General features: G+C 49.1%; 5 protein-coding genes across 5 annotated transcripts; 3 read left to right on the top strand and 2 right to left on the bottom strand.

Annotated features, from left to right (window-relative positions):
* Window positions 1–147: 147 nt before the first annotated feature.
* On the top strand, window positions 148–7,715 carry EDB91DRAFT_1336991 (P-loop containing nucleoside triphosphate hydrolase protein; the record flags this gene model as incomplete). The annotated part of the gene is made up of 32 exons (XM_041325561.1): window positions 148–233; window positions 284–365; window positions 551–642; window positions 753–789; window positions 1,227–1,304; window positions 1,518–1,556; window positions 1,608–1,634; window positions 1,692–1,725; window positions 1,954–2,094; window positions 2,364–2,872; window positions 2,993–3,134; window positions 3,178–3,217; window positions 3,266–3,374; window positions 3,430–3,465; window positions 3,518–3,530; window positions 3,752–3,873; window positions 3,928–3,944; window positions 3,996–4,024; window positions 4,082–4,094; window positions 4,235–4,300; window positions 4,349–4,670; window positions 4,721–4,895; window positions 4,948–4,977; window positions 5,028–5,328; window positions 5,385–5,428; window positions 5,508–5,613; window positions 5,654–5,896; window positions 6,154–6,190; window positions 6,221–6,376; window positions 6,429–6,512; window positions 6,572–7,128; window positions 7,178–7,715. 32 exons carry the CDS (start codon window positions 148–150, stop codon window positions 7,332–7,334), a joined length of 3,924 nt encoding a protein of 1,307 aa, XP_041176471.1. The 3' UTR covers window positions 7,335–7,715.
* A 300-nt stretch (window positions 7,716–8,015) lies between these two features.
* EDB91DRAFT_1336990 (uncharacterized protein) lies at window positions 8,016–10,874 on the top strand (the record flags this gene model as incomplete). The annotated part of the gene is made up of 12 exons (XM_041325560.1): window positions 8,016–8,139; window positions 8,171–8,256; window positions 8,320–8,345; window positions 8,384–8,575; window positions 8,648–8,767; window positions 8,923–8,981; window positions 9,203–9,243; window positions 9,609–9,713; window positions 9,737–9,820; window positions 10,076–10,083; window positions 10,139–10,287; window positions 10,349–10,874. 12 exons carry the CDS (start codon window positions 8,016–8,018, stop codon window positions 10,537–10,539), a joined length of 1,185 nt encoding a protein of 394 aa, XP_041176470.1. The 3' UTR covers window positions 10,540–10,874.
* A 105-nt stretch (window positions 10,875–10,979) lies between these two features.
* EDB91DRAFT_1347576 (uncharacterized protein) lies at window positions 10,980–19,310 on the top strand (the record flags this gene model as incomplete). Its single annotated transcript, XM_041325932.1, has 36 exons — window positions 10,980–10,994; window positions 11,044–11,433; window positions 11,483–11,946; window positions 12,000–12,301; window positions 12,350–12,458; window positions 12,514–12,549; window positions 12,604–12,616; window positions 12,675–12,684; window positions 12,832–12,952; window positions 13,006–13,022; window positions 13,074–13,101; window positions 13,157–13,169; window positions 13,218–13,260; window positions 13,309–13,374; window positions 13,423–13,735; window positions 13,786–13,889; window positions 13,942–14,018; window positions 14,091–14,274; window positions 14,329–14,391; window positions 14,445–14,488; window positions 14,544–14,665; window positions 14,719–14,972; window positions 15,019–15,050; window positions 15,103–15,172; window positions 15,226–15,262; window positions 15,311–15,448; window positions 15,501–15,584; window positions 15,644–16,051; window positions 16,099–16,410; window positions 16,462–17,126; window positions 17,179–17,439; window positions 17,616–17,869; window positions 17,920–17,983; window positions 18,040–18,059; window positions 18,113–19,007; window positions 19,070–19,310. The coding sequence occupies exons 2-36, from the start codon at window positions 11,274–11,276 to the stop codon at window positions 19,308–19,310; spliced, it is 6,024 nt and encodes a 2,007-aa protein (XP_041176469.1). The 5' UTR covers window positions 10,980–10,994; window positions 11,044–11,273.
* Window positions 19,311–19,584: 274 nt separating this feature from the next.
* EDB91DRAFT_1082664 (uncharacterized protein) lies at window positions 19,585–21,381 on the bottom strand (the record flags this gene model as incomplete). Its single annotated transcript, XM_041315516.1, has 11 exons — window positions 19,585–19,611; window positions 19,658–19,809; window positions 19,836–19,860; window positions 19,916–20,054; window positions 20,154–20,243; window positions 20,268–20,491; window positions 20,812–20,830; window positions 20,884–20,968; window positions 21,022–21,098; window positions 21,202–21,250; window positions 21,354–21,381. 11 exons carry the CDS (start codon window positions 21,379–21,381, stop codon window positions 19,585–19,587), a joined length of 915 nt encoding a protein of 304 aa, XP_041176468.1.
* A 502-nt stretch (window positions 21,382–21,883) lies between these two features.
* EDB91DRAFT_1137857 (uncharacterized protein) lies at window positions 21,884–22,710 on the bottom strand. The gene is made up of 2 exons (XM_041318873.1): window positions 22,138–22,710; window positions 21,884–22,090 (listed from the first exon to the last, which is right to left on the bottom strand). The coding sequence occupies exons 1-2, from the start codon at window positions 22,630–22,632 to the stop codon at window positions 22,046–22,048; spliced, it is 540 nt and encodes a 179-aa protein (XP_041176467.1). The 5' UTR covers window positions 22,633–22,710; the 3' UTR covers window positions 21,884–22,045.
* Window positions 22,711–24,919: the final 2,209 nt, after the last annotated feature.

Here is a 24,919-nt window from a genome sequence, read left to right as displayed (position 1 = left end):
GGTTGACGCAAGGTTGATGTCATGGTTTACGTGGTTCCGCAGGGTCCCGCGGCAATTACTCCACATAAATGTGAAGTCCACAGCTTGTCACGTCAGGTCTGATGTACCTATCGACAGTCACCGCCGTGACTGCGCATCAAGTACTCCATGCAGGTCGAATGTCCAAATGTTTACCTGCTTCCTAACAAAATTAGAAGTATTCTCAAGATCCGGATTCTATTCCCCGGACCCAAGTTTGTTTTGCCAATTGTCGTCTGGGCATGATCTAATTTGCCTTGCTCAGTCTCACGGGGACGCAGCCAGTGAAAGAGGATCCCGCCGCAACCGCGGGAAGACTCCATCAATTTGGAGAACAACCATCACAAGTGCGTATCGAACAACGTGTTGTATAACGCGGGTGGGCGTGGGCGGGTGCGCAAAACTCGCTATGCTAACGAGACGAGGGATTCAAGTGAGAAGAGATACAACTAAACGGCAATGGCAGCGTACCTAGCGAGACGAGAGATTCGAGTGAGAAGAGCCAAAGGACTCTTTAACGCTGTCCCGCTAGACATGGCCTGCCTACTTCACTAAAGGAGGTGGCAATGAGGATTGCACGCGACACGCTCGTCATGCCGCAAGGGCAAAAGGGCAGGGTCCGAGGTATGTGACAACGCGAGAGACGTGTCTACTGAATGGCACGCTTGTCTGATTACCCTGGTATAACCAGATTAAACTCAAGTAATTTGGAGCTTGACGTGCTTTCCATCTAGCTCAATTGTACGGATCTTGAAGTCAATGCCGATCACGGTGTGATAAACGAGGGTGTCCACACATCGTCACGGAAAGTCGCGGAACGGAGCAAAAGACAGGACCTCCTAACTTCTAACACCTAAGTAACAATAACTTGAAATTTGAACATGCTAGAACTGAGAAGTTAAGAACCACGTAATAAACACATCTGTCACCAATATTAATCAAGACCCGGAGCAGTTGCAAAGCAAGTTACGCGTTTGAGGCGTGTATGCGGCGTGCTCGCTGATGCTAAGAAACAAACCAGATGAAGTATTGAATATTGAGTAGACGGCCAGCGAGGAAGGATTAGTTCTTAACTAGTCTCCCCTAGTAGACAGACGAATGAAGATAGCCGTTTGATTTTTGACCACATTCGAGAACGATAAACTAAGAACCTCGCCAGCTCGTTGGGTAATCTTGTGTGAATCGCGCAGATGTATAGTACACTGCAGAAAAAGGCAGATTATGTCGGCGACGGATGTGGCAAAAACCTCCAGATCCGTGGCAAACTCGTGCGAGATTTTTGTCAGGTTCGTCGCCACTGTAATGTCAAACGATTGGTCGCAATTTTCATGTATCCGTGTCTCATTTCACGTAGGTTCTTGTGCAACTCGTTCGCTCTATAATCCTCGGCCACCTACCATCATGTACACCACCAACCGCCCAAAATCTCTGGTAGACCCCAAAATGTGTTAGGGTGTGGTAAACCTTCCCACAGTATAGATTATATGGTTTTCGCACAGTATCTTTCGGAGCAATTTAGTAATTGTCTGGGCGACCAAGTGAGTGTAGAATCAACGAGACCTGCATCCGGTAATCTGAGCATATTATAGAGAGACCGAGGGTACATTGACGACCAGGTCTGTTGGTCACATCAGGTTGCCATGTTCCTATAATATTTCGAACATACATCGCAGAAATATCTCATACCACAACTCGCACAGATATCAGGTTAGCATGTTCGGTATAGACTTGCAATTGATACCTCAGCCAGATATCGCACTTCATATGGCATGGAGATATTTAAAGGTGTCTTGTGTTCTTTATCCTATAGCTAATACCCTCGTGTCAGACTTGTAATTCTATTATTATAGCTGGCAGAGCCTCGTTTTCCACCTGCACGTAACCGTCCTTTACGTTAATTGAGGGTCCAGGTTTAAATGTTTATCGCTCATACAGCTTCAGGCTACCTGCAGGTGTCAATTTTAGGTGCTCAATTTGCGCCCCAACATGTTCGGAAGTTCAAAGCAGAGCGCTCGTTCGACAATAAGAACAGCCTCATTGAGGAGCTTGCTTTGCAACGCATTCCTTTGTCCCTTTGTACCTCTTGACTTGTTGGTATACCTAGCTCAAGTCTTTGTCCGGCCCTTCATATAAGTACTTGGATATCACAAGTACCTCACGTTCAACAGACCATGTTGGACTTATTCTCCAAAGATCGAATCGTCAATGAGGCGGGACTTAGAGCCGCCTTATATCATCTGGACGCAATCTCAACTTCAGGTGCAACTGGATTGCAAGCCACGATCGAGCATCTAGTACTCTCACCACCCCTTGTTTTTGCTTATATCATTTCTGGTATCTTATAGACTTTCCTTCTTCTCGCGCCACCAGCTCTGATTCTGTAATAGTTTGGGATCGTTCCGAGAGAATGATCTTGCAGATCATGACAGACTTTCCTACAAAATCTCAAGAATATCCTTCATCCCTTGCGAGCAAGATTCTGGACAATCTGTCTATATCTTTTTTAGCCTTGCCAATCCGGTTTCTGGAGGCAGAAATCTCAAGTGACTTCATCAGCCACCACAGAGGCTTCATCGAGGGCGCTCTACCCTTACTTTGTGCCTTGAGCACTATGAAATTTGCAGGCGCGAATTCATTTGAAGACGAGAGCGATGTCGAAGACATCGAACCTGATGATGAATTCTTCAAAAAGAAAGTGCATCAGAAAATGCGCAAGCGTAATCGCCGGAAAGCTCAGCGTGCGGTCATCAACATATCCCACTTCGCCAGGCTCGATGTGGCTGTGCCTACCACCAGTGACGCGGCCGCAGCATTGTCCATTCACATTCTTGCAGAGCTGAAGGAAGTCCTCTCGGTGCGCATATTCATAGCCTTTTAATGTTTTCCCTGACAGCTCCCCTTAAGTTGTACCTCTCGCTTCTGCGGTGGACGGATTTAGCAGACATCATCAAAGCTGTACTCTTCTCAAATGTAGAAGAGTCTGCCACAGATGTTGCGCCTGAATATTCGTCCTCCTGAAGACGCCAAGAGCTCGAGTGTGCAGCCGATTGTGCAGCCCATGAAGGCTGCTCTTTACTTCGACAACTGCGGATGGGTTCGGAGAGTGGCGGATCCTTGTATCTACCGAGGCTTATAACAATCTGCGTGAATACCGTCGAGTGGACCGGGAAATATTCAAGATCATTTTCAAGACGATCAGGTCCGTATTTTAATGTCATTTATAGCGCCAAATTGATATTTGCCACAGACATCTCTCGCGCGGTCACTTCTCGAGCGACAATCAAAAGAGGCTTGATGGAACGGATGCAGGAATTCCGGTCTTCGAAGCCAAGTTGACCAAGGATCTACGGCTCGTGGTAGACGTAATTTTCATCACACACTGGGCAGAAAATAACCTCCCTTCTCTTACAGTACCAGATTGATTACATCCCTGACCAGGATGGAGAGGTATGTTATTCTTCCACAAAGACGTGTAAAGGATGAAACTGATTCTTGATAGTCTGAGAGACAAGGTGCGCCGTCATGCATCAATGCATCAAGAGCGAACATCGTCTTCTTTATCACTCACGCGAATACCAGTCATCAAAGTGTACAGGATCTATAAACACTCCGAGCTTGACAGAATATGGAATGCCTTGGGCAAGCATCTAGCACGCAAGGGGAGCTGAATATCGCAGACGGTGATAATGCCTCTCATGTATTGATGCAACCTACTGAACCATTGCTCTATCAGATGCATCTTCCGCACCAAGGCGGCCAACAATGTTATTCTGCCAGCCTCATTCCCGCTGGCAGAACCCGTGCCAGAGATCCCAGGCAAGCCCGCTGGATCTCAGTCCCAATGACATGGAACATGTTGAGTGTTTGTATCGTTTAGCTTCGCCAGTGATTGATCTACGGTGTATGTAGCTTCACTCTTTGCTTGTGTAAGAACGAATATTTTGCGATCCGACGCACGATGATTAACTATTCTCTAGTCTAGAGAAATACGTAACTGTTCTCGCAAGTAAGCTTATCTGTACAGTTCTTCGATAAGCAATATGACTTGATAATATCGCATTAGGCATTTTTGCACAGTGAGTGACCGTGTACTCGTCCAACCCGAATTCTCACTCGTGCAAAAGGTCTTATCGCAAACCGAGACGTACACCACGTCTTCATGCTCTCGTATGTTCTACCGCCTTGAAATGAATTTGATGGTTTGACATTACTTCAGTCCTCAAGAACAGAAGGTCGTCGAATGCACCACGTCGTGCTATGTCTTGGGCCGCAGCGGCACAGGGTAAGTACCTTGTGCTCGAGAGCGGTCACTTGTTTATCTCACCACCAGAAAAACGACGACGATGCTGTTCAAGATCCTTGGCATTCAGCGAGCTTGGGAATCGAGTGGCATTGACATGCCCAAGCCACGTCAGATTTTTGTTACAAAATATAGAACGCTGGCGACAAAAGCAGGAGAATACTTCTCGAGGTTTCTCGAGTCCTTGGCATTGGCAGACTCTACGCTGCAAGAACTTGCAAAACTCAAGGCACAAAGCATACTGGATGATCTTGTTGATATTGACGACGTTCCTGAGTCGCAGATGAATATACCAATGAGATACAGCCAACTCGAGGACAAACATTTCCCCCTATTCGTGACTTTCGATCAAGTATGTCATCGTGTGTCTTACAGACCCTCTTGAAAACTTATTTTGTTCAGCTGGCAAAGATGATCGCAGCAGATGTATTCGACATGGACGATCCTGAGACGAGACGTAGCGCTGAGCTGTTCTTCAACACCGACGATGCAAGGGCGCACGATTCGTGTGTCACCTATGACGTATTCAAAAATCAATATTGGCCACATTTTCCGCAGGGTCTCACCAAGAACCTCAGTAGTGCTCTTTCCTTTGCTGTCAGATCATGCACTCACACGTCCCTACCCAGATTCGTGGTTGGTTTTCAGCGAGTTTATGGGCAAGTGTAAGTCTGTATCCAACAACAGCAGTTCCTGAACCTCCTCCCAGGTATTATCGAGGGCTCCGAACAGGCATTGAGCTGTCCGGACGGTGTTCTCGATCGTTCAAGCTACATCCGCTTTACTAATAGCTTCAGTCCGATTTCTGGGAACCAGCGGAACAGTGTCTACCGTATCTTCGAGATCTACCAGAAGTTCAAGAAGCAGAAAAACCATTTCGATGTGGCGGATCGGTACGAGTCATGTTACTCCTCATTAATGAAACTCCATGATATAGCCCCAAACAGTACCCACGCGATCCTCAAGGTCTTGGGAAACCAACGATTTCCTGGTCGACAGATCGATTACCTGTAGGTGTATCTCCCGACCGGACTAATCTTAGGTTCTCATCGATTGTGTACCCTAGGTATGTCGACGAGGCGCAAGACCATCTTTTGATCGATGTGTTGGGTCAGTCATTATTTCCTTCAATACGAGAGTGTGAAGGAACTTTCTGCTCTAGTTTTGAGGCGAATGTGTAGGAATCCAGATGGACTTTTCTGGGCTGGGGATACTGCGCAGACGATCTCTGCTGGAAGCTCCTTCAGGTTCGAGGATCTGAAAGCGTTCATCTATCGTATGGAGGTTAGTGACCGGTAATTGTCTCCCAGAATACCTGTTGATATCTTCCTACAGCAGCAAAGTATCCCGGTCAACTCCGCTAGAATTCCTGCGCAGTCAAACAACAGTGTTCCAATTAGGCATGAACTCCAGGTCACACGGTGGCATCGCGAACTGCGCTCATTCTGTCATCGAGCTCATCACGAAGTTCTGGCCAAGTTCAATCGATTTCCTCCAACCTGAAAAGGGAGTGGTTGATGGAGTGAAGCCAATCTTTTTCACAGGCTTGGATCGCAAACGGTTTTTAACCGGGAACAGGTAAGTGAACTCAGGCTTCATCGTTCCCTTGCTGAGATTCTCGCGGTGACAGTAACTCTGAGCTTGGAGTCCAACCAATGTAAAAGGCTGCTGCCTCAAGATTCTATCCGTGTCCTGAAACATTATTCTATAGGCATACTTGTACGTGATGATGCAGCACTGCCAGAAGTTGCGAGAACAAGTAGGCGACATTGGAATAATTATGTGAATCGTCTCTGTTTGTGCTCCAAGATTTTTATGTTCACGTGTATGCCTAGGACGCTCTATGAGAACAAAGGCCTTGAATTCAACGATGTGAGAAAGCTGACCTTGGTTACCTGGTAGATGACTGACTCTGGTCAGGTTCTCTTGTACAACTTTTTCGAAGATTCCGTCATAGATGCGTCACGCTGGCGGGTAATTCTCAATGGGGTGGAGAGTCGAGGTTATGCGCCCGATTTTTACCGCGACGAGACCCGATACGCTGGAATATGCAGTGAAGTAAGCGCCATCGCTCGTCGACAAAGGAATGGACGTTCCTTACTTTTATCAGTTAAAACTCCTCTATGTGGGAATCACCCGAGCAAGGAAGAACATGTGGATCTTTGACAAGTCTGATAAGTCTGATGCGATGCATGTACGTTTAGGCTAGCCGGATGCTGAGCGCTACTTGATCTGATAATCCTCTATCTTCAGATTTTCTGGACGTCTCGAAATCTTGTCCAGAACTGTGCCCGCGGCAGCGACGTTCCTCCTCTAGCTGTCTCCTCCACTCCAGAAGAATGGGCATCCTCTGGGTGCTCACTATTCTTGCACAAGCGCTACCTGCAGGCTATCCACTGCTTTCAGCGTGCAGGCCTTCTCCGCGAAGTGAAGGTTTGCGAAGCTTATCTACTACGGGTAGCAGCGCGTTCCAGTGTCGGAGTGGCCTTGCTCAACGTTCAACAAAAAGCTTTTATCACGGCAGCGGATGCCTTTGCTGACTGTGGCGCAGCTGCGACGGGGAACGAGAAACGTCAATATTATCGCACCTCGGCAGATTGCTACGTTCGAGGAGGAGAGGACGTCAAAGCTGCTGATACCTATCTCGAGGCTCAAGAGTTTGGTCTAGCTGCGCAGAGATATCGCAAGGCTGGATCCTTCCACAGGACGCTTCGTGTCCTCACTGACCACAGCAAAATGATACCGGAGGAGACCGCGACAGGCTTGTGGACTGCATGCCGGCTTTATTACTGCCGCAACAGCAACAATCCATAAGTGGTCGGATCTTTACGATGATTATGTTGAATGACAATTGCACAGAGCCCCATTGCCTCTATTCTCCTCATCTGACGAGGAACTCGAGTTTTTGAAGGCAAATGGCTTGGACTATGCTCGCTTCTCGAGTCTCACTCGAGGTACTCCGAGGTCGTGGAGCTACACTTGTCAAAGATGGAGATCTTGGGGAGGACGAAGTTGAGGAGGGCCCAAAGTTCGGGCCAGTGAGAATGAGGCGGTAGTGGGAGTGATAGTTCTACGTGAGCGTTTGCGCGAGCTTCGACTGGGTGTTCTTCATACGGTGTCCCTCGTCTAAAACCATGGATGAACAACTAAGAACCAACGAAATCTTCAAACATACTCACCGATGATCATACGCACCTATTTCAGCTTGCTGAGAATAAGCGGTCTTTGATGATATACCCGTATGTGGTGGGCAGAACTGGTAGTTGATCCATCTGCAGTTCGTCCTGAAGGTGAGTTCAGAGAGGATGTATTTGGAGGTGAGTGAGAAGAGGTGGTCTGTGGGGTCTAGAGAGAAGTGGTCCTCGTGCAGCTCGCCGAAGACCCATGGGGCATAATCCTTGAATTTGAAGTCGTATTTCGCGGAGGCAGTTCGTTCCCAATGCCGAGGGATGTGAGTTAAGGGAGTGAAGAGGCGGGGAGTACGTACATGTCGAAAGAATATTTATGCCTCGCGGTGAAATCTTGGTCAGTCAGGGGTCGTTTGATCTTTGCCTGGTATCGTGAGACCTGGGCGGAGTCAGAGGCTGCGGGACATAAAGAGAGAATGGGCACGGACAGCTATCCTGATTCCGGTGAGCATGTTGTATATAAGGACGTAGTTGGCATGGTCCTCTCCTATCAAATTGCCTACCAAAGGATGTTCGTCTTCTTTCTGAGCCACTGCTGCAGCGACTTCTTCAGCCTGTTTTCGCTTTCTTTCGCGGCGAATTTGGTCTGCTTGGATCTGGATGTCATTCTCCAGCTCGCCAGTTGCTATATAAGTGGGTTGAGGAAGATGAAGACGGCGAGCAGAGCCTGTCGTGTTGCGACGTATGGGACGGGGTGCTGGCCCTGGAGGAGACCATCTGGATATTGTGTCATTGAGGAACTGGCAGCGGGTACGTTACTGCTTGTCTGAGATATTCTAGCGACCCTAGCTGCAGAGAATTTTGTCTCTGTAGATGCTCGGTGGAGGCTGTCGTGAAATGTGCGAGTGCATTGACTGTTTATGGTTGCTGCATCTAGCTCTACGTCGATGTCATTCTCCTCAGGCGTTATGCCTTTCGGGAGCGGGTCTGATTTGGACAGGCGAATTGGACCTGGGGAAAGAGCATCGGGTGACCCATCTACGCTTGCTGGGGGTGAAGGCGGAGGTGGACCAATTGCCTGGTTTGAATCCTCGCGGGGGATAACAGGCAATGGCTTTGGCGGGCGGAGGTGCACTGCGTCCCGGGTTACTTCCACTATATGAATCTGAGTGTGAGCATGATCCATGGTCATATCCGTCAGGATTGGAGTTGGGCAGATTGTAGACGTCGGGGAAGTCTGCGCGGTTACGAAAGATGCGGCTGAAGACGAGACCAAACTTGAATGTCGGTCTAGCTCGGTCGCGGTCAGAATTGAAACCCGGTTAGCCATTATTAGACCCCTTGGTCACTGTCGCACACGATGAGCTCGCAAGTCAAAAAGAACCTTCTCGTTGCTTGTCCAACAGCCTCAAACTTATAGGTGGCTGTGCTTCTTTCTCCACCGGTCTAAAAACTATACCGACTATTTTAGCACAGGTCTACTGCAGATAAAATCACGTTCTCCAGTTTCTCGTGCAACAGTATAATCATTGTGGGTAAGCAAAGCTGTTTGACTAAAAACAGTGCGACCTTGGGCGACCTCTCGGAGATGATAGACAAATGATAGACGTATAAAATTGGACCTGCTTCCTTATGACAAGCAGCCAGTCTTGGATTGGATAGAAGCTAATCTCTGCATAGCCGATTTTCACTCATGGTCTGTCGATCTAACAGTACTTATCCCACCAAGTTTCTATCATTGCGCATTCTATTCCAGTTGACAGCGGACGCGTGACATGGGTTTATTCGCATGAAGGCGTAAGAGCAACGGAGTAGGAAGTAGCATAGTGTTCTATCTCGACCCCAGTCGATCCATTGATCTCCGATGCAGATGTTGCACAAGGACGGTTGACTCTAATGATATAGTGAAAACCCTTTGTAAGCAACATCCGCAGCTGGCCCAGCTTCATATGCAAGGAGACATAAGCCCCAGAGCATACTCAGCAGTGCATGATCACTCTGGCAGCAGACGAGCTTGACGCTCGCTGGAGGAGGTAGTTTAGCCAATCATAGGCTGCCCAACCAATAGGTGGCGAGTCCAAACGGACATCACCACGTACCTCGCAATCACGAGCGCCTTCAAGACGCACGCGCGATAGCTCCGACCGACTGTTATACAACAGACACGAGGTTCGCCCGATCCCCGCAACGCTTTCAAAGCTCTCATTCTCGCCCTCCTCTGCGATAAGCAGAATCTTTGGGATATAAAAAACGAGGCTGCTTTTCTGGTATGTTGCGCAGCTGATTACAGCTAGGCTCTGCTGGAGCCAATCGAGGGGGATTGAAATACTCAGACCTTAGCCTGCTCAAGAATTTGGATGCGTGGAGCAGTCCTGTACGTGATGAGCAGTCGTGGCTTTGGAACTGGTTGAGGAAAAGAATAGTTTCAAACTCCGCTTGATACAAGCCATTCGGAATCGGTAACCGAGTCATCTTCTCAAGAGTCAACACATCATGATCAGCTGGTGGACTACCCTACATATACACGTGAAGCCATACATATTATTCCCAGTGATGCACTAGGAGAATTCATCACTGGGAATAATATGTCATTCAAAATTTGCATTTCCACCGCCTGCCATCATCTCAGAGATCGAGGTGCGTCTCGCCGCGTACCGTGCTCCCCAAGTTCCATATTCACGTTTCCGAATAGCCAGAACAACGCCCTCTACCTTCTGGGGACACGATTTAAAGGTGGGGTCTCCAGTCACCGCGTACCACATCCGACGAAGAGCGTCAACGTCTCGGTCTCAGCGGTCGCTCGACCACGCAGCACGTTATCTACTTGCTCGTACAACATGTGTGCGTATTTCGTTTAATTTCAAGCAAAGGCGGCTGAAACGATGTTCGCGATGCATTACAGCTGTTCGACTTTCAACACTAGGCATTACGAAGTCGAAGAAGTACCATGTGACCCAATCCTACGCGGTATTGGCAAGCATCGATGGTCATTGTAGCATGAGACACGAGACTCAGGATCATCAAAATAATACAATTTCCTATCGTGTTGATAGGCCGGGCCTCGAGGCCTCAAGCAAGCCTCAAGGCCTCTGATTTTGAAACTTCAAGGTTCAGAAATTTCAATCTCAAGCCAGGCGGTTGACGTCAGGATTTACGTGGTTCCGCAGGGTTCTGCGGCAAGTAACCCGTACAAACTTGAAGTCCGCAGCTTGTCGTGTCTAGACTTTGCGAGTTGCATCCATGCAGAGCGAATGTGTTTAGGTTAAGTACCTCTTCTTCCTAACATAACTAGAAGTATTCTCAAAATATTGCCAATTGCCAATTGTCGTCTGGGCATGATGTAATTTGGAGCTTAACGGGCTTTCCATCTAGCTCGATTGTACAGTCAATGCGGCTGATGGTGTTGATGAACGAGGGTGTCCACGCATCGTCACAGAAACGGAGCAAAAGACAGGACTCTTGTGTTCTTTATCCTATCCCCTCAAACTGAATTCTATTATTATAGCAGAGCCCCTTCTTTCACTTGTACGTCAGCATCCTTCTTTACGGTAATCTGGATGTATTGTGGGTCCAAGTTTATCGCTCATATAGCTTCAGGTTGCCTGCAGGTGTCAATTTTGGGTACACGATTTGCGCCCCATCGTGTTCGGAAGTTCAAAACAGAGCGCTCGCTCGACAATAAGAACAGCCTCATTGTGGAGCTTGCTTTGCGACGCACTCCTTTGTCCCTTTGTACCTCTTGACTTGTTGGTATACCTAGCTCAAGTCTTTGTCCGGCCCTTCATATAAGTACTTGAATATCACAAGTACCTCACGTTCAACAGACCATGTTGGACTTATTCTCCAAAGATCGAATCGTCAACGAGGCAGGACTTAGAGCCGCCTTAAATCATCTGGACGCAATCTCAACTTCAGGTGCAACTGGATTGCAAGCCACGATCGAACACTTACTCTCATCACCCCATGCTTTTGCCTATATCATTTCTGGTATCTCACAGACTTTATTCTTGCGCTACCAGCTCTGACTCTGTAATAGTTTGGGATCGCTCCGAGAGAATGATCTCGCAGATCTTGACAGACTTTCCTACCAAATCGCAAGAATATCCTTCATCCCTTGCAAGCAAGATTCTGGACAATCTGTCTATATGTTTCTTAGCTTTGCCAATCGAGTCTCTGGAGACGGAAGTCTCGAGGGACATCAGCCGCCACAGAGGCTTCATCGAGGGCGCTTTACCCTTGCTTTGTGCCTTGAGCACCATGAAATTTTCCAGCGCCAATTCCTTTGAAGATGAGAGTGATCTCTTCGACATCGAACCTGATGAAGGATTCGTCAAAATGAAAGTGCATCAAAAAATGCGCAAGCGACATCGCCAGAAACCTCAGCATGCGGGTATCAACACATCACTGTTCGCCAGGCTCAATGTGGCTGTGCCTACCACGAGTGACGCGGCCACAGCATTATCCACTCACATTCTTGCAGAGCTGAAGCAAGTGCTCTCGGTATGTATGTCACCATGTACTTTTCAACGTTTCCCCTGACAGCTTCCCTTAAGTTATACCTCTCGCTTCTGCGGTGGACGGATTTAGCGGACGACATCAAAGCCTTACTCTTCCCAAATGTAGAAGAGTCTGCCAAAGATGTCGCGCCTGAACTTTCGTCCCCCGAAGACGCCGAGAGCTTAACAGAGTCGAGCGTGTACCCGATGGTGCAGCCCATGAAGGCTGCTCTTTACTTCGACAACGCGGATGGGTTCGGAGAGTGGCGGATCCTTGTATCTACCGAAGCTTATAACAATCTGCGTGAATACCGTCGAGCGGACCGGGAAATATTCAAGATCATTTTCAAGACGATCAGGTCCGTCTTTTAATGACATTTATAGCGCCAAATTGATGCTTGCCACAGACATCTCTCGCGTGGTCACTTCTCGAGCGACAATCAAAAGAGGCTCGATGGAACAGATGCAGGAATTCCGGTCTTCGAAGCCAAGTTGACCAAGGATCTACGGCTCGTGGTAGACGTACTTTTCAATACACACTGGGCAGACAATAACCTCGTTTCTCTTACAGTACCAGATTGATTGCATCCCTGACCAGGATGGAGAGGTATGTTATTCTTCCACAAAGACGTGTAAAAGATACTAAAATCAATCTTGATAGTCTGAGAGACAAGGTGCGCCGTCATGCATCAAGAGCGAACATCGCTTCTTTATCACTCACGCGAATGCCAGTCATCAAAGTGTACGGGATCTACAGACACTCCGAACTTGGGAGAATATCATGGAATGCCTTGAGCAACCATCTAGCACGCAAGGGGGCTGAATATCGCAGATGGTTGAGAACGCCTCTCACCTATTGATGCAACCTACTGAATCGTTGCTCTATCAGATGCATGTTCCGCACCAAGGCAGCTGACAGTGTTTTTCTACCGGCCTCATTTCCGCTGGCGGAACCCGAGCCAGACATCCCAGCAAGCCCGCCGGATCTCAGTCCCGATGACATGGAACATGTTGAGTGTTTGTATCCTTTAGCTTCGCCGTGATTGATCTATGGTGTATGTAGCTTCACTCTTTGCTTGTGTAAGAACGAATATTTTGCGATCCGACGCACGATGATTAACTATTTTCTAGCCTAGAGAAATACGTAACGTTCTCGCAAGTAAGTTTATCTGTACAGTCCTTCGATAAGCAATGACTTGATAATATCGCATTAGGCATTTCTGCGCAGTGAGTGACCGTGTACTTGGCCAACCCGATTTCTCATTCTTGCAAAAGGTCTTATCGCAAACCGAGACGTACACCATGTCTTCATGCTCTCGTATGTCCTACCGCCTTGAAATAAGTTTAATGGTTGACATTACTTCAGTCCTCAAGAACAGAAGGTGGTCGAATGCACCATGTCGTGCTATGTCTTGGGCCGCAGCGGCACAGGGTAAGTACCTTGTGCTCGAGATCGGCCGCTTATTTATCTCGCCACTAGAAAAACGACGATGATGCTGTTCAAGATCCTTGGCATTCAGCGAGCTTGGGAATCGAGCGGCATTGACATGCCCAAGCCACGTCAGATTTTTGTCACAAAATCTAGAATGCTGGCGACAAAAGTAGAAGAATACTTCACGAGCCTTCTCAAGTCCCTGGCATTGGCAAGTTCTACCCTGGAGGAACTCAAGGCACTAAGCATTCTGGATGATCTTGTTGATCATGACGACGCTCCGGAGTCACAGATGAATATACCAATGAGATACAGCCAACTCGAGGACAAACATTTCCCCCTATTCGCGACTTTCGATCAAGTACGTCATCGTGTGTTTCACAGACCCTCTTGAAAGCTTATTTTGTTCAGCTGGAAAAGATGATCGCAGCAGATGTATTCGACATGGACGATCCTGAGATGAGACGTAGCGCTGAGCTATTCTTCAACACTAACGATGCAGGCGCGCACGATTCGTGTGTCACCTATGATGTATTCAAAAATCAATATTGGCCACATTTTCCGCAGGGTCTCACCAAGAATCTCAGTAGTGCTGCTTCCTTTGCTGTCAGATCATGCGCTCACGTGTCCTACCCAGATTCGTGGTTGGTTTTCAGCGAGTTGATGGGCAAGTGCAAGTCTGTATCCAACAACGCAGCTGCTGAACCTCCTCCCAGGTATCATCAAGGGCTCCGAACAGGCTTTGAACTGTCCGGACGGTGTTCTCGACCGTTCAAGCTACCTCCGCCTTTCTGGTCGTTCCAATCCGATTTCTGAGAACCAGAGGGACAGTGTCTACGATATATTCGAGATTTACAAGAAGTTCAAGAAGCAGAAATACCATTTCGATGTGGCGGATCGGTATGAGTCATTTTTCCTCTCATCGATGAAACCCCATGATATAGCCCCCAACAGTACGCACGCGATCCTCAAAGTCTTAGGAAACCAACGATTTCCTGGTCGACAAATTGATTACCTGTAAGTATATATCCCGAGTGGCTAATCCTAGGTTCTTATTGATTATGTACTAGGTATGTCGACGAGGCGCAGGACAATCTTTTGATCGATGCGCTGGGTAAGTCATTGTTTCCTTCTCCAATACGAGAGTGTGAAGGAACTTTCTGCTCTAGTTTTGAGGCGATTGTGTAGGAATCCAGATGGACTTTTCTGGGCTGGGGATACCGCGCAGATGATCTCTGCTGGAAGTTCCTTCAGGTTCAATGATCTGAAAGCGTTTATCTATCGTGTGGAGGTTAGCGACCGGTGATTATATCCCAGATTTCCAATTGATCTATCTTCCTACAGCAGCAGAGTATCTCGGTCAACTCCGCTAGAGCTCCTGCGCATCAACCAACGATGTTCCAATTGGGCATGAACTACAGGTCACATGGTGGCATCGTGAACTGCGCTCATTCTGTCATCGAGCTTGTCATGAAGTTCTGGCCAAATTCAATTGATCACCTCCAACCTGAAAAGGGGGAGGTCGATAGAGTGAAGCCGATCTTTTTCACGGGCTTGGATGATAACTCTCGCTGCAAACAGTTTTTAGTTGGGGAGAGGTGAGTGGACTCAGGCTTTATCGTTCCCTTGCTGAGATTCTCGCAGTGGCTGTATCTCTGAGCTTGGAGCCAACCAATGTAAAAGGCTTCTGCCAAGGTTCCATTCGTGTCCTGAAACATTAATCTATAGGCATACTTGTACGTAACGATGCAGCGTGCCAGAAGTTGCGAGAACAAGTAGGCGACATCGGAATCATTATGTCAGTCGTCCCTGTTTGTGCTCCAAGATCTTTATGTTCACGTGTCTGCCCAGGACGCTCTATGAGAGTAAAGGCCTCGAGTTCAACGATGTGAGAACGCTGACCTTCGCTGCCTCATATATAACTGACTTCGCTCAGGTTCTCTTGTACAACTTTTTCGAAGATTCCGTCATCGATGCGTCACGCTGGCGCGTGATTCTTAATGGGGTGGAGGGTCAAGGTTATGCGCCCGATTTTTACCGCGACGAGACCCGATACGCTGGAATATACAGTGAAGTAAGCGCCATCGCTCGTCGACAAAGGAATGGACGTTCCTTACTTTTATCAGTTAAAACTCCTCTACGTGGGAATCACCCGAGCAAGGAAGAACATGTGGATCTTTGACAAGTCGGATAAGTCTGATGCTATGCGCGTACGTTTAGGCCAGCCGGATGTTGAGCGCCACTTGATCCGATAATCCTCTACCTTCAGATTTTCTGGACGTCTCGAAATCTTATCCAGAACTGTGCCCGCGGCAGCGACGTTCCTCCTCTAGCTGTCTCCTCCACTCCAGAAGAATGGGCATCCTCTGGGCGCTCACTATTCTTGCACAAGCGCTACCTGCAGGCTATCCACTGCTTTCAGCGTGCGGGCCTTCTCCGCGAAGTGAAGGTTTGCGAAGCTTATATACTACGGGAAGCAGCGCGTTCCAGTGTCGGAGTGGCCTTGCTCAACGTTCAACAAAAAGCTTTTATTACAGCAGCGGATGCCTTTGCTGACTGTGGCGCAGCTGCGACGGGGAACGAGAAACGTCAATATTACCGCACCTCGGCGGCTTGCTACTTTCGAGGAGGAGAGGACGTCAAAGCTGCTGATACCTATCTCAAGGCTCTGTTGAATGTCAATTGCACAGAGCCCCATTGCCTCTATTCTCCTCATCTGACGAGGAACTCGAGTTCCTGGAGGAATATGACTTGGACTATACTCGCGTTTCCCTTCTCGAGTCTCGCTCGAGCTACGAGGTCGCAGAGCCACACTTGCCAGAGAACCGTCTCATGGAAGCAGCTCAAGTACTCCCCAAGGACACCAGAAACATTGATTCAGCTGCTCCCACAGTCGACGCCCTTCTGGAATCCCTGTGGCGCAAATACTCATTCAGGATCACCAGAACTGCCGTTGCTGATGACTCAGTACAGCATTCTATCGCTCTCCTCAATCAGCTGCAGATGAGAAAACTGGAGCCCATGGCTCGTGACTTGGTATTTATCATGCATTACTGAGACGGAGCGAGCAAACTGATCTGTACGCAGATCTTGATGTTTCAAAGCATCTTGGGGGAAGATAATGAGTCGTTGAAGAAGCTCGCGCTTGTCTTTCAGGAACGTGATCATCCATCTGCCGTTCTCCATTGCCTGGATCACTTTTTCTCTCAAGTGACAGACATTCGTTCTTTCAAAGTCCATGAAATGGCAGGCTTTCTTGAAACTTTTCATACCTACGCGCGACTTCTTTCTCAAATATCGACCATGCCTGACCCGTTAGGGCGCGACAGTGTACTCAGACTGTTTTCCATCGTGCCACTGTCGGGCAACGAGTTTCTCATACCGCGTGGGACATTCCTCCACGACAGCGCAACGGAAACTCCTCAGAACAACCACCTGGTTTCTGTGCATCAGTCCGGATACACGGCCTCTCGTAGAAATGCCACTCAATTGATCCATCTATCCATTCGGACTGTCTTGAAGGACAAAGTTTTGGCAGTCGATGAAATGTGCTGCAACGCTCCTGTCTTTTTGCAGTGCTTACCATACATCGTCTCCGGGACCTGTCGAAGAACGCCATGCCTCCAGAAACATGTCACGATGTCGAATTTGGGCCGCGTGCAATACAACGCCCATGTCGCGATCCATCTACAGTATATGCTCATCTTACAACTCTTGTATTCTGCACATCCTCATACGAAACAATGGAAGAGGTGCGCCCACTGAGTAGTGTATGGCCGAAGTATATGCTGATATTTTTATTAGCATGAGAGACCGGATCGACCGCCTTTACGAGGCACTGAATCCGCCCTTGTTCATTCAAGGTTCCCTCGCGGACCTCGATTTGACCCTCATTCCGCATGGTTCAGCTGGCCTGAGGATGGTGAAGAACTGGACTTGCGAGTTCTTTTATAAATTGGACCCGTTCCAGAGCCCATCCCTATTTTTGACGACGTTAATGAGAATCACCAGTCTCAGTTTTGCTTTTGACAGGAATGATGCTCCCACCTACATTGCTCAGGCAAAGTGTGTCACCCGAAATATGTCTACTGAGCTTCTTTGCAAAGCAGATAATCGTTACTTGGTGCTCGACATGCTTAATTCGTACTGAGGAGTTACCGAAAGCAGCATATCTTCGGGAATTCTGTATCTACAGTGAGTTCGCGCCTTGCGTTCATGTGTATGTGCTAAGTGCTCCCTAGGCATGTCCTCGACCACCGTTTAAGCGTCAATCTGTCTGTTCTATGTGACTACATCGAGGATATCCTCTCCTCTTTCGTGATAAATCATAGAATGGATCCGAACCTCCCACTTGATGGGGTTGTTCTTCCATCCAACTGGTTGATCTTCCCCCACAAGTTTTCTGCGAATAAATGTATCTCGCCGGAGTTAGTAGGAGTGCTCTTCGATGCGATAGGGAATATTATAGAGATGTTGCGCGCGGATGCTGGCATGGGTAGAGTCCCTGCACACTTCGCAAACTGTCTAATGCTCACGATTCAGTAGATTTTCTCTGGCTTGCACATACATATGTTACACCAGTACTTCGCAGTATTTTCATATTCCGGCTGTAGGTCCAGTTTACCTACCCGTGCACAACGATCCACTCACCCTACACATCCACAGTTGCAGGAATCTTTGCCTTGGTGCGTCTGCTGAAGCCCTTCATAATTCAAGCCCTCATAATTTATTGTAACAGTCGCTCACAACACAAGGGATCTTATGATCAAGCGCAAAGTAAACTCGATCGTGCTTCATCTGCACAGAAATCTTACGCCTTGGCGCCCTGCGTACTACCGAAAGCTCGTGGACGACGTAGTCCAGCATCGTGTGCTCTTGTCAGGCAAAGCAATCCCTCCATTAGATGGCTACCTGCGAGCTGTTCTTGCGTTCGATAAATGCAATGCCGCGAGTGATCTAGTCCACTTAGTCCACAAGATGACGCCCCAACCTACTCGAATATCTTCGGTGCGACAACTGTTGTACGACAAGCCCAGTGAAATTCCCTATCTTCTTTCTTCCCATACAGTCGCTGCGCAGTCTACTCCGAGGGTGGAGGTAGCCACCTTTGTGTCTCGCATACAGCGTCCCGAAGATGATGTAGAGATTCACCAAGACCAGAAGGAGAACTTGGAACCGACACCCCAGGAGTCCGATGGAGAGGAGGCAGAGGGGGAGGAAGATATCTCAGTGGATGTTGATACCGAGGCCACTGATGACATAGAAAACATGGAGCAGGCGGTTGCATCCCTTGACGCTGTACTAGACGAGTCCCTTCGCTCCAACAGGCTATCGGAAGAGCAAGAGAGCAAGATTCAGAACGTATATCGCCGTTACCTTCGACATTTCTCGAGCCCTGCGTTGGATGCAGAAACCGAGGCGATATTCATGACGTGCCTGAAGGAGACGCAGTCCTCTGGATGGAGTCCGGGTGGTTATCGCCTCCTTTTCCTTGGTCCATTGCCTCACGTTCTGGTGTGCCTGGAACGAGGCATCACTCTTACTTATGCTGCCAAAGAGAAGGCGAAACGCCTTCTCAACAAGGAGTCTCACGAAAAGCTTGAGGAGTTGGGCAAGCAAATAAGCAAGACCACGTCAGTCATAACTTACCCAGCGTTGCTCCACAACTGACGCACAACCCTGGTTGTGTTTGCAGAAAGCTTCTTAAGAAGGGCATGCAATTGCGCAAGCAGCTAGCGCCATCCTCAGCAGATCATCATGCCCGCGACATCGGCGCCCTTAGACGTGCGGTTCGGGAAGTCGAGGATTTCATGCAGAGGGTTCCTGGCAACACGGAGGAGATGCAAACCAAGTTTCAAGTGGCCTCAAGGGGAATAATCCCAGAGAAGAAGCTAGTGCGAAAGGAGAAATCCGCTCTCAATGTCCAGGATGTTTGATGATGGTTCGGATATCGTGATTTGATATTATTGTGTATGTACCAATACATACCACAAAATGAACGCTGTTATAAACACAACGAAAGAATAAAATAGACAAAGTATCTACTCCTCATCACTGGATGTCAGGTATTCGTCGTCGTTAACCACCTGTTTGGGACCAGCAATCCGAGCCTTACCCCGCTGCGGCCGCTCATCCTCGCCCATAGGAATAAGCGTGTGGATTCCTGCATTATCATCAACACGTCTATCCAAATAATTGGCGGAGGATTATTCACCAGTCACTATCAAAGCTACAAACCTACGCGTCAGCACAGAGAAAGAAACGACTGCAAGAGACGGCGTACATGATTATCTGTGGTCTGCAAGTTGAGACCCAAACTACCAGCTCGTGTCGACAGGATGAAGACTTTGATTTCTGAGTCCTTCGCATTGAACTGTTGCACATGCATGGCACGCTCCGCCGCCGTACTACCGTGAAGACGGAGATACCTCCAGCCTGAAATCTTCCATGATATCCATGACCTTCGTCATTTGGAGGAACAAGGACCTGATGGAAACAATGATCAGCACAACTCGCGACAATTGTTGGAGAAGCAACACACCGTGTGGCCTGTTGCGAAGAACTTGGGAAGGATACGCGATAAGAGCTTGAGTTTGCCAGCCGACCTGATCGATTTGTCGTCGATGAGCCCGGTTGGGCTAACCTTGTCCTCAACGCTCTCGAACAAGAACAGATGTTGACTGCATCAGCTCATTACTCAGACCCTTCACGCCTCCAGATTTGCTACCCAAAAAACATCAGGACCACGATTCGCACCCCACCAAAAGTACCAAACTTACCTCTTGTCGTCCTTCCCATTAGCAATCATCTTATACTTCTTCATAGCTGACTCTGCAGCGCGCTCGTTCGGCAAGCTCGCTCTCCACATCCTTTTTCAGCCTTCTCAAAAGAACGGCTGCAACTGCCGGATGGTCAGTAGTGCCTCTTCTTCGTTCCACTCGATCTTGTCCCCCGTACCCGAGTCCGCCAACGGCGTGTTGAACCATTTGTCGAATAATTTGACGGAGTTGAAGATCTTCTGGCAGACAAAGTTGAGGAGGGCCCAGAGTTCAGGGAGGTTGTTCTGAAGTGGTAGTACTGTGTGAGCGTCTGCGCGAGCTTTGACTGGGTGTTCTGTCTAAACATCAGGGAAATTGGGCATTCCCAATTTGCCACAATATCACACAATTCTCGCGAATTGTCGAGGATTCAATACATTCGAATGATACGACTGATTTTTTTAGCCCCCCTCCCAATTGTAGACAATTTACCCTAATACTCCCAATAGAAAATCATAAGTCACACATTAGATCCAATTAAAACATCGCGAAAACAATCAAATTCAGGTGAATCCTAGTCAATTTCACTACTAGCGCTCGTCACCTATTACTCCTCCGACTCTGGCATTGCATCAATGTCCAGGAACATCAATGCCTCGTCCGCCTCCAGATCACACACCATGTTGGCCTTGGAGCCACTGCAATACACAGTGAGTAAAATAGTGAGAAAATCAATCCAACGAGCACGTACTAGACAGTATTGTTAGGGAACCGTTCTGAAGTGGTAGTACTGTGTGGGCGTCTGCCGCAGCGCGAGCTTTGACTGGGTGTTCTGGCTAAAACCAAGGATGAACAACCAAGAACCAACAAAATCTTCAAATCCACTTACCGATGATCGTATGCACCCATTTGAGCTTGCTGAGAATAGACTGGTCTTTAATGATGTACTCGTATGTGGTGAGCAGACTTGGATCCGGAGGTGAGTTCAGAGAGGATGTAATTGGAGGTGAATTAGAGGAGGGAGTCTGCAGGGTCTAGAGAGAAGTACTGGTCCTCGTGGAAGACCCACAGTTGAGTATAGTCCTTGAATTTGAAATGCATTCGGTGGACCGAGTCATCTTATGATTTATCTCAAGAGTCAATCGGACTCAACACATCAGCTGGTGGACTACTTCGTCTCCCCTAGAGGCTAGTATGCACGTAAAGTTATAAAGCACATACATATTGTCTCTAATTGTAGGACTGACATGCATATGTGTAACTTCTATAACTGGAGACAATGATAGGTGCATAACTGTGTGCGGATTTTGTGCAAAGGAATGCGAAGTATTACGCCCGCGGTTTCCTGATTTGAAGAAGGCGTTGTTCTTGTCTCATTGAAGCCTCCCTTAATGCACGCGTGGCTGAACACAACATGATGATGCCTATCCGCATCACAATATTTTATCTCATGTGAATTCCGCAGGTGGATGACAACGGAGGTGGCTCATATTATTTACATCGAGTCGACCAGGAAGGCTATGCGGGCATCAAAAAACAGTTTGAGAACCAGCGCGCAAGGAGTTCGCGTGCTGACAATCTAGTGGACATTTTACCTTCCACGGCCGTTAGCGTTGACCTGTCGTATACTCGCGGTTGTGGTGTATTGTGGGCTGTATACACCCACTGGCCAAGCTGCAGACTCGAGAATAGTGTGAGTAGTCCTGGTATACTGTTCAATTTATAGTCGGAGGGGATGACGAAAGCAACACATTTATTTATCTCGTCCATTAATGACTTGGATGCGGAGGATCTGCTGGAAGCGGAGAAAAAATACTTCGTATGAGAGCTAAAAACAGTGGAGCAACGTAAAAGAAATATATCAAGATGATCAATGCACAATAACAAGACCAGGATGTACAAGATCAACAGCTTCAGACTCGTGACTGAGACGACCCCGGAGCTTGGAGGAGGTGTTCCTATATGCGCAGGTCAGGTGCTGAATCACGAAAATCAGAGAACACACCTTTGCAAGTTTCTGCCCTTCAGATAAAACAAGTAGGCAAGACCGCAAGCCTTTCAAGCACCACTGCCTTTCGAGCCAGGCGAGCAAGTGATGATCCCAGAAGAACTTGAACAAAGTGTCGGGCTTGCCATCCCGTGGACTAGGAGCTCGCGAGAGATGGAAGGCCCAATTTTGACATGCATACTTCAGAGCGTCAGAGGCTAATCGACTTCGTTCCGGGGCTTCTTTTGCAAAAATTGCAAATGCCGTCATAGCATAGATGACCTCTATGTCTGGTAAACGACGATCTTCTTGGAATGCATGTGTGGAGTGATCCTGGGGTCGAAATGCCAAGAATGCCGGAAAGCCCAAGAAATCCGGCAAGTTCTTGAACTGCTGGATGGCTTGAAAAGCTGGCCGTAAATGTATTTCTGGGACGATTGTGTACTCGCTGATGGCTTCCGATGTGCTCGAGAATTCGTCGACTGTTACCCAGACAGATGCTGCTGGAGTCATCTGCCACGCTTGACCGTGGGGCGTCTGTAGCCACTCTCGCCCGCTCTGTGTCTGCAGCCACTGTTGCACTCCCTCGGTCTGCAGCCACTGTTGCCCTCCCTCGCTCTGCAGCCACTGTTGCCCTCTATAGGTCTGCAGCCACCGTTGCCCTCCCTCGATCTGCAGCCACAGTTGCGGTCCCTCGGTCTGCAGCCACCGTTGCCCTCCCTCGGTCTGCAGCCACCGTTCCCCTTCCTCGATCTGCAGCCAGCATTGCCCTTCCTCGGTCTGCAGCCACCGTTCCCCTTCCTCGATCTGCAGCCAGCATTGCCCTGCCTCGGTCTGCAGCCACTGTTGCCCTGCCTCGGTCTGCAGCCACCATTTCCCTCCATAGGTCTGCAGCCACTGTTGCGGTCCCTCGGTCTGCAGCCACTGTTGCCCTCCCTCGCTCTGCAGCCACTGTTGCCCTCCATAGGTCTGCAGCCACTGTTGCCCTCCATAGGTCTGCAGCCACCGTTGCCCTCCCTCGGTCTGCAGCCACTGTTGCCCTCCCTCGGTCTGCAGCCACTGTTGCCCTCTCTCGGTCTGCAGCCACTGTTGCCCTCCATAGGTCTGCAGCCACCGTTGCCCCCCCTCGCTCTGCAGCCACTGTTGCCCCCCCTCGGTCTGTAGCCACTGTTGCCCTCCCTCGCTCTGCAGCCACTGTTGCCCTCTATAGGTCTGCAGCCACCGTTGCCCTCCCTCGATCTGCAGCCACAGTTGCGGTCCCTCGGTCTGCAGCCACCGTTGCCCTCCCTCGGTCTGCAGCCACCGTTGTCCTCCCTCGGTCTGCAGCCACCGTTGCCCTCCCTCGGTCCGCAGCCACTGTTGCCCTCCATAGGTCCGCAGCCACCTTTGCACTCCACAGGTCTGCAGCCACTGTTGCCCTGCCTCGGTCTGCAGCCACCATTGCCCTCCCTCGGTCTGCAGCCACCGTTGCGCTCCCTCGGTCTGCAGCCACCGTTGCCCTCCGTTGGTCTGCCCTCCGTTGGTCACCAGCGACTCGCTCTGGGTCTCCAGTGACTCTTGCCCATTCTCTGGAAAACGTGGCCGGCCTCCCTGATGAAGAAGCTGATAAGGATGTGCGGGATGACGGATGAGGAGGGGTGGTCGATGACGATGTAAAATTGGAAGCATTACTTGATGAGGCAGTATAGCCGGGACATGATAAGACTGTGTCTTCAGCAACTCTTGCCCTCCATTGGGCTCCAGCAACTCTCGCTCGCTCTGGGTGTCTAGCAATTTTGGCTCGCCAGAGTGTCTAGCGACTTGTCGCCATTTCCGAGCCCATTTCCGCCCACGCTTGGTCTTCAGCCATCTATTCCCCCTGCGCGTTTGCAGCCATGCACGTCCATCCGGGGTTTCTAGCCAGGACAGCGAACCCGGACCACGAACTCCCCGAAGCCATAGCAGACCCGTAAGAACATGCAGTGGCTCTAGTGGCTCGACAACGAAGGCTAATGATTGTTGTAAACTCTGGGGATCGTGGGTTTGCATAGTTTGGCTGTGCTCCTTCAATTCTAAGAGCGCATCCAGAAGGGCCGTGCTTTTTGGAATGTCTCGCACCATCAAGCGGAAAGAGCATTCAGCGAGTAGGGAGTGGGGTGATGTGATCGAATGCACTTGAGAGAGGCTGCAGTTTGAGGGATCCGAAACGTAGTCACGAACAGACGAGTGATAGATATCCACAGGGAGGCCGCTGTCGGTAGGAATATTCATGATAGACCGTAGCTGAACCAGTGTTTTCTCGACGTCCATGCCTTGACCAGGCCCAAGAAGTTTGGAGATCTGTGAAATCGGCAGAGGATCAACAAGGGCCGCGACAACGGACAAGTGCAGGTATGCCCGCTTGGGGTCTGCACATGTGGAAAGGATGCGATCATATAACTCGTACACCTCCGTTCCTGGAAGCAGTTCACTCGTTAGCTCGAGCAAGAGCTCAAGCCGATCCCAGGGATCGTTGTATTCATCGTCGATAAACTTCATCATCGTAGTCGCCACGATGAAACGTCTGCCCGCTCGGCTCGCTAGCCGCACAAACTTATCTGCGGTGGGCTGCGGGAAATCAGGATGGCGACTTTGCAGCTCTGTGAAGGAATGCTGCAAGAAGATATAGATGTCGTGATCGACGTCCTCGCCGTCTAATGAGATGGTGGCAGAAACGCCCTCTCCAGAAGTGTTCACCGGTATCGAGCGCACCAGTGAGCGCATATCTTCTTTCTGCATGGCTTTACGGATATGCTCTTCCAAGCGACTCGTGAACAGAATG

The sequence above is a fragment of the Suillus paluster genome, assembly GCF_016628075.1.
Source record: "Suillus paluster strain FC165 chromosome Unknown EDB91scaffold_31, whole genome shotgun sequence".
NCBI lineage: Eukaryota > Fungi > Basidiomycota > Agaricomycetes > Boletales > Suillaceae > Suillus > Suillus paluster.
The sequence above is the reverse complement of the archived record's forward strand: the minus strand, read 5'-3'. Positions and strand labels throughout refer to the sequence as shown.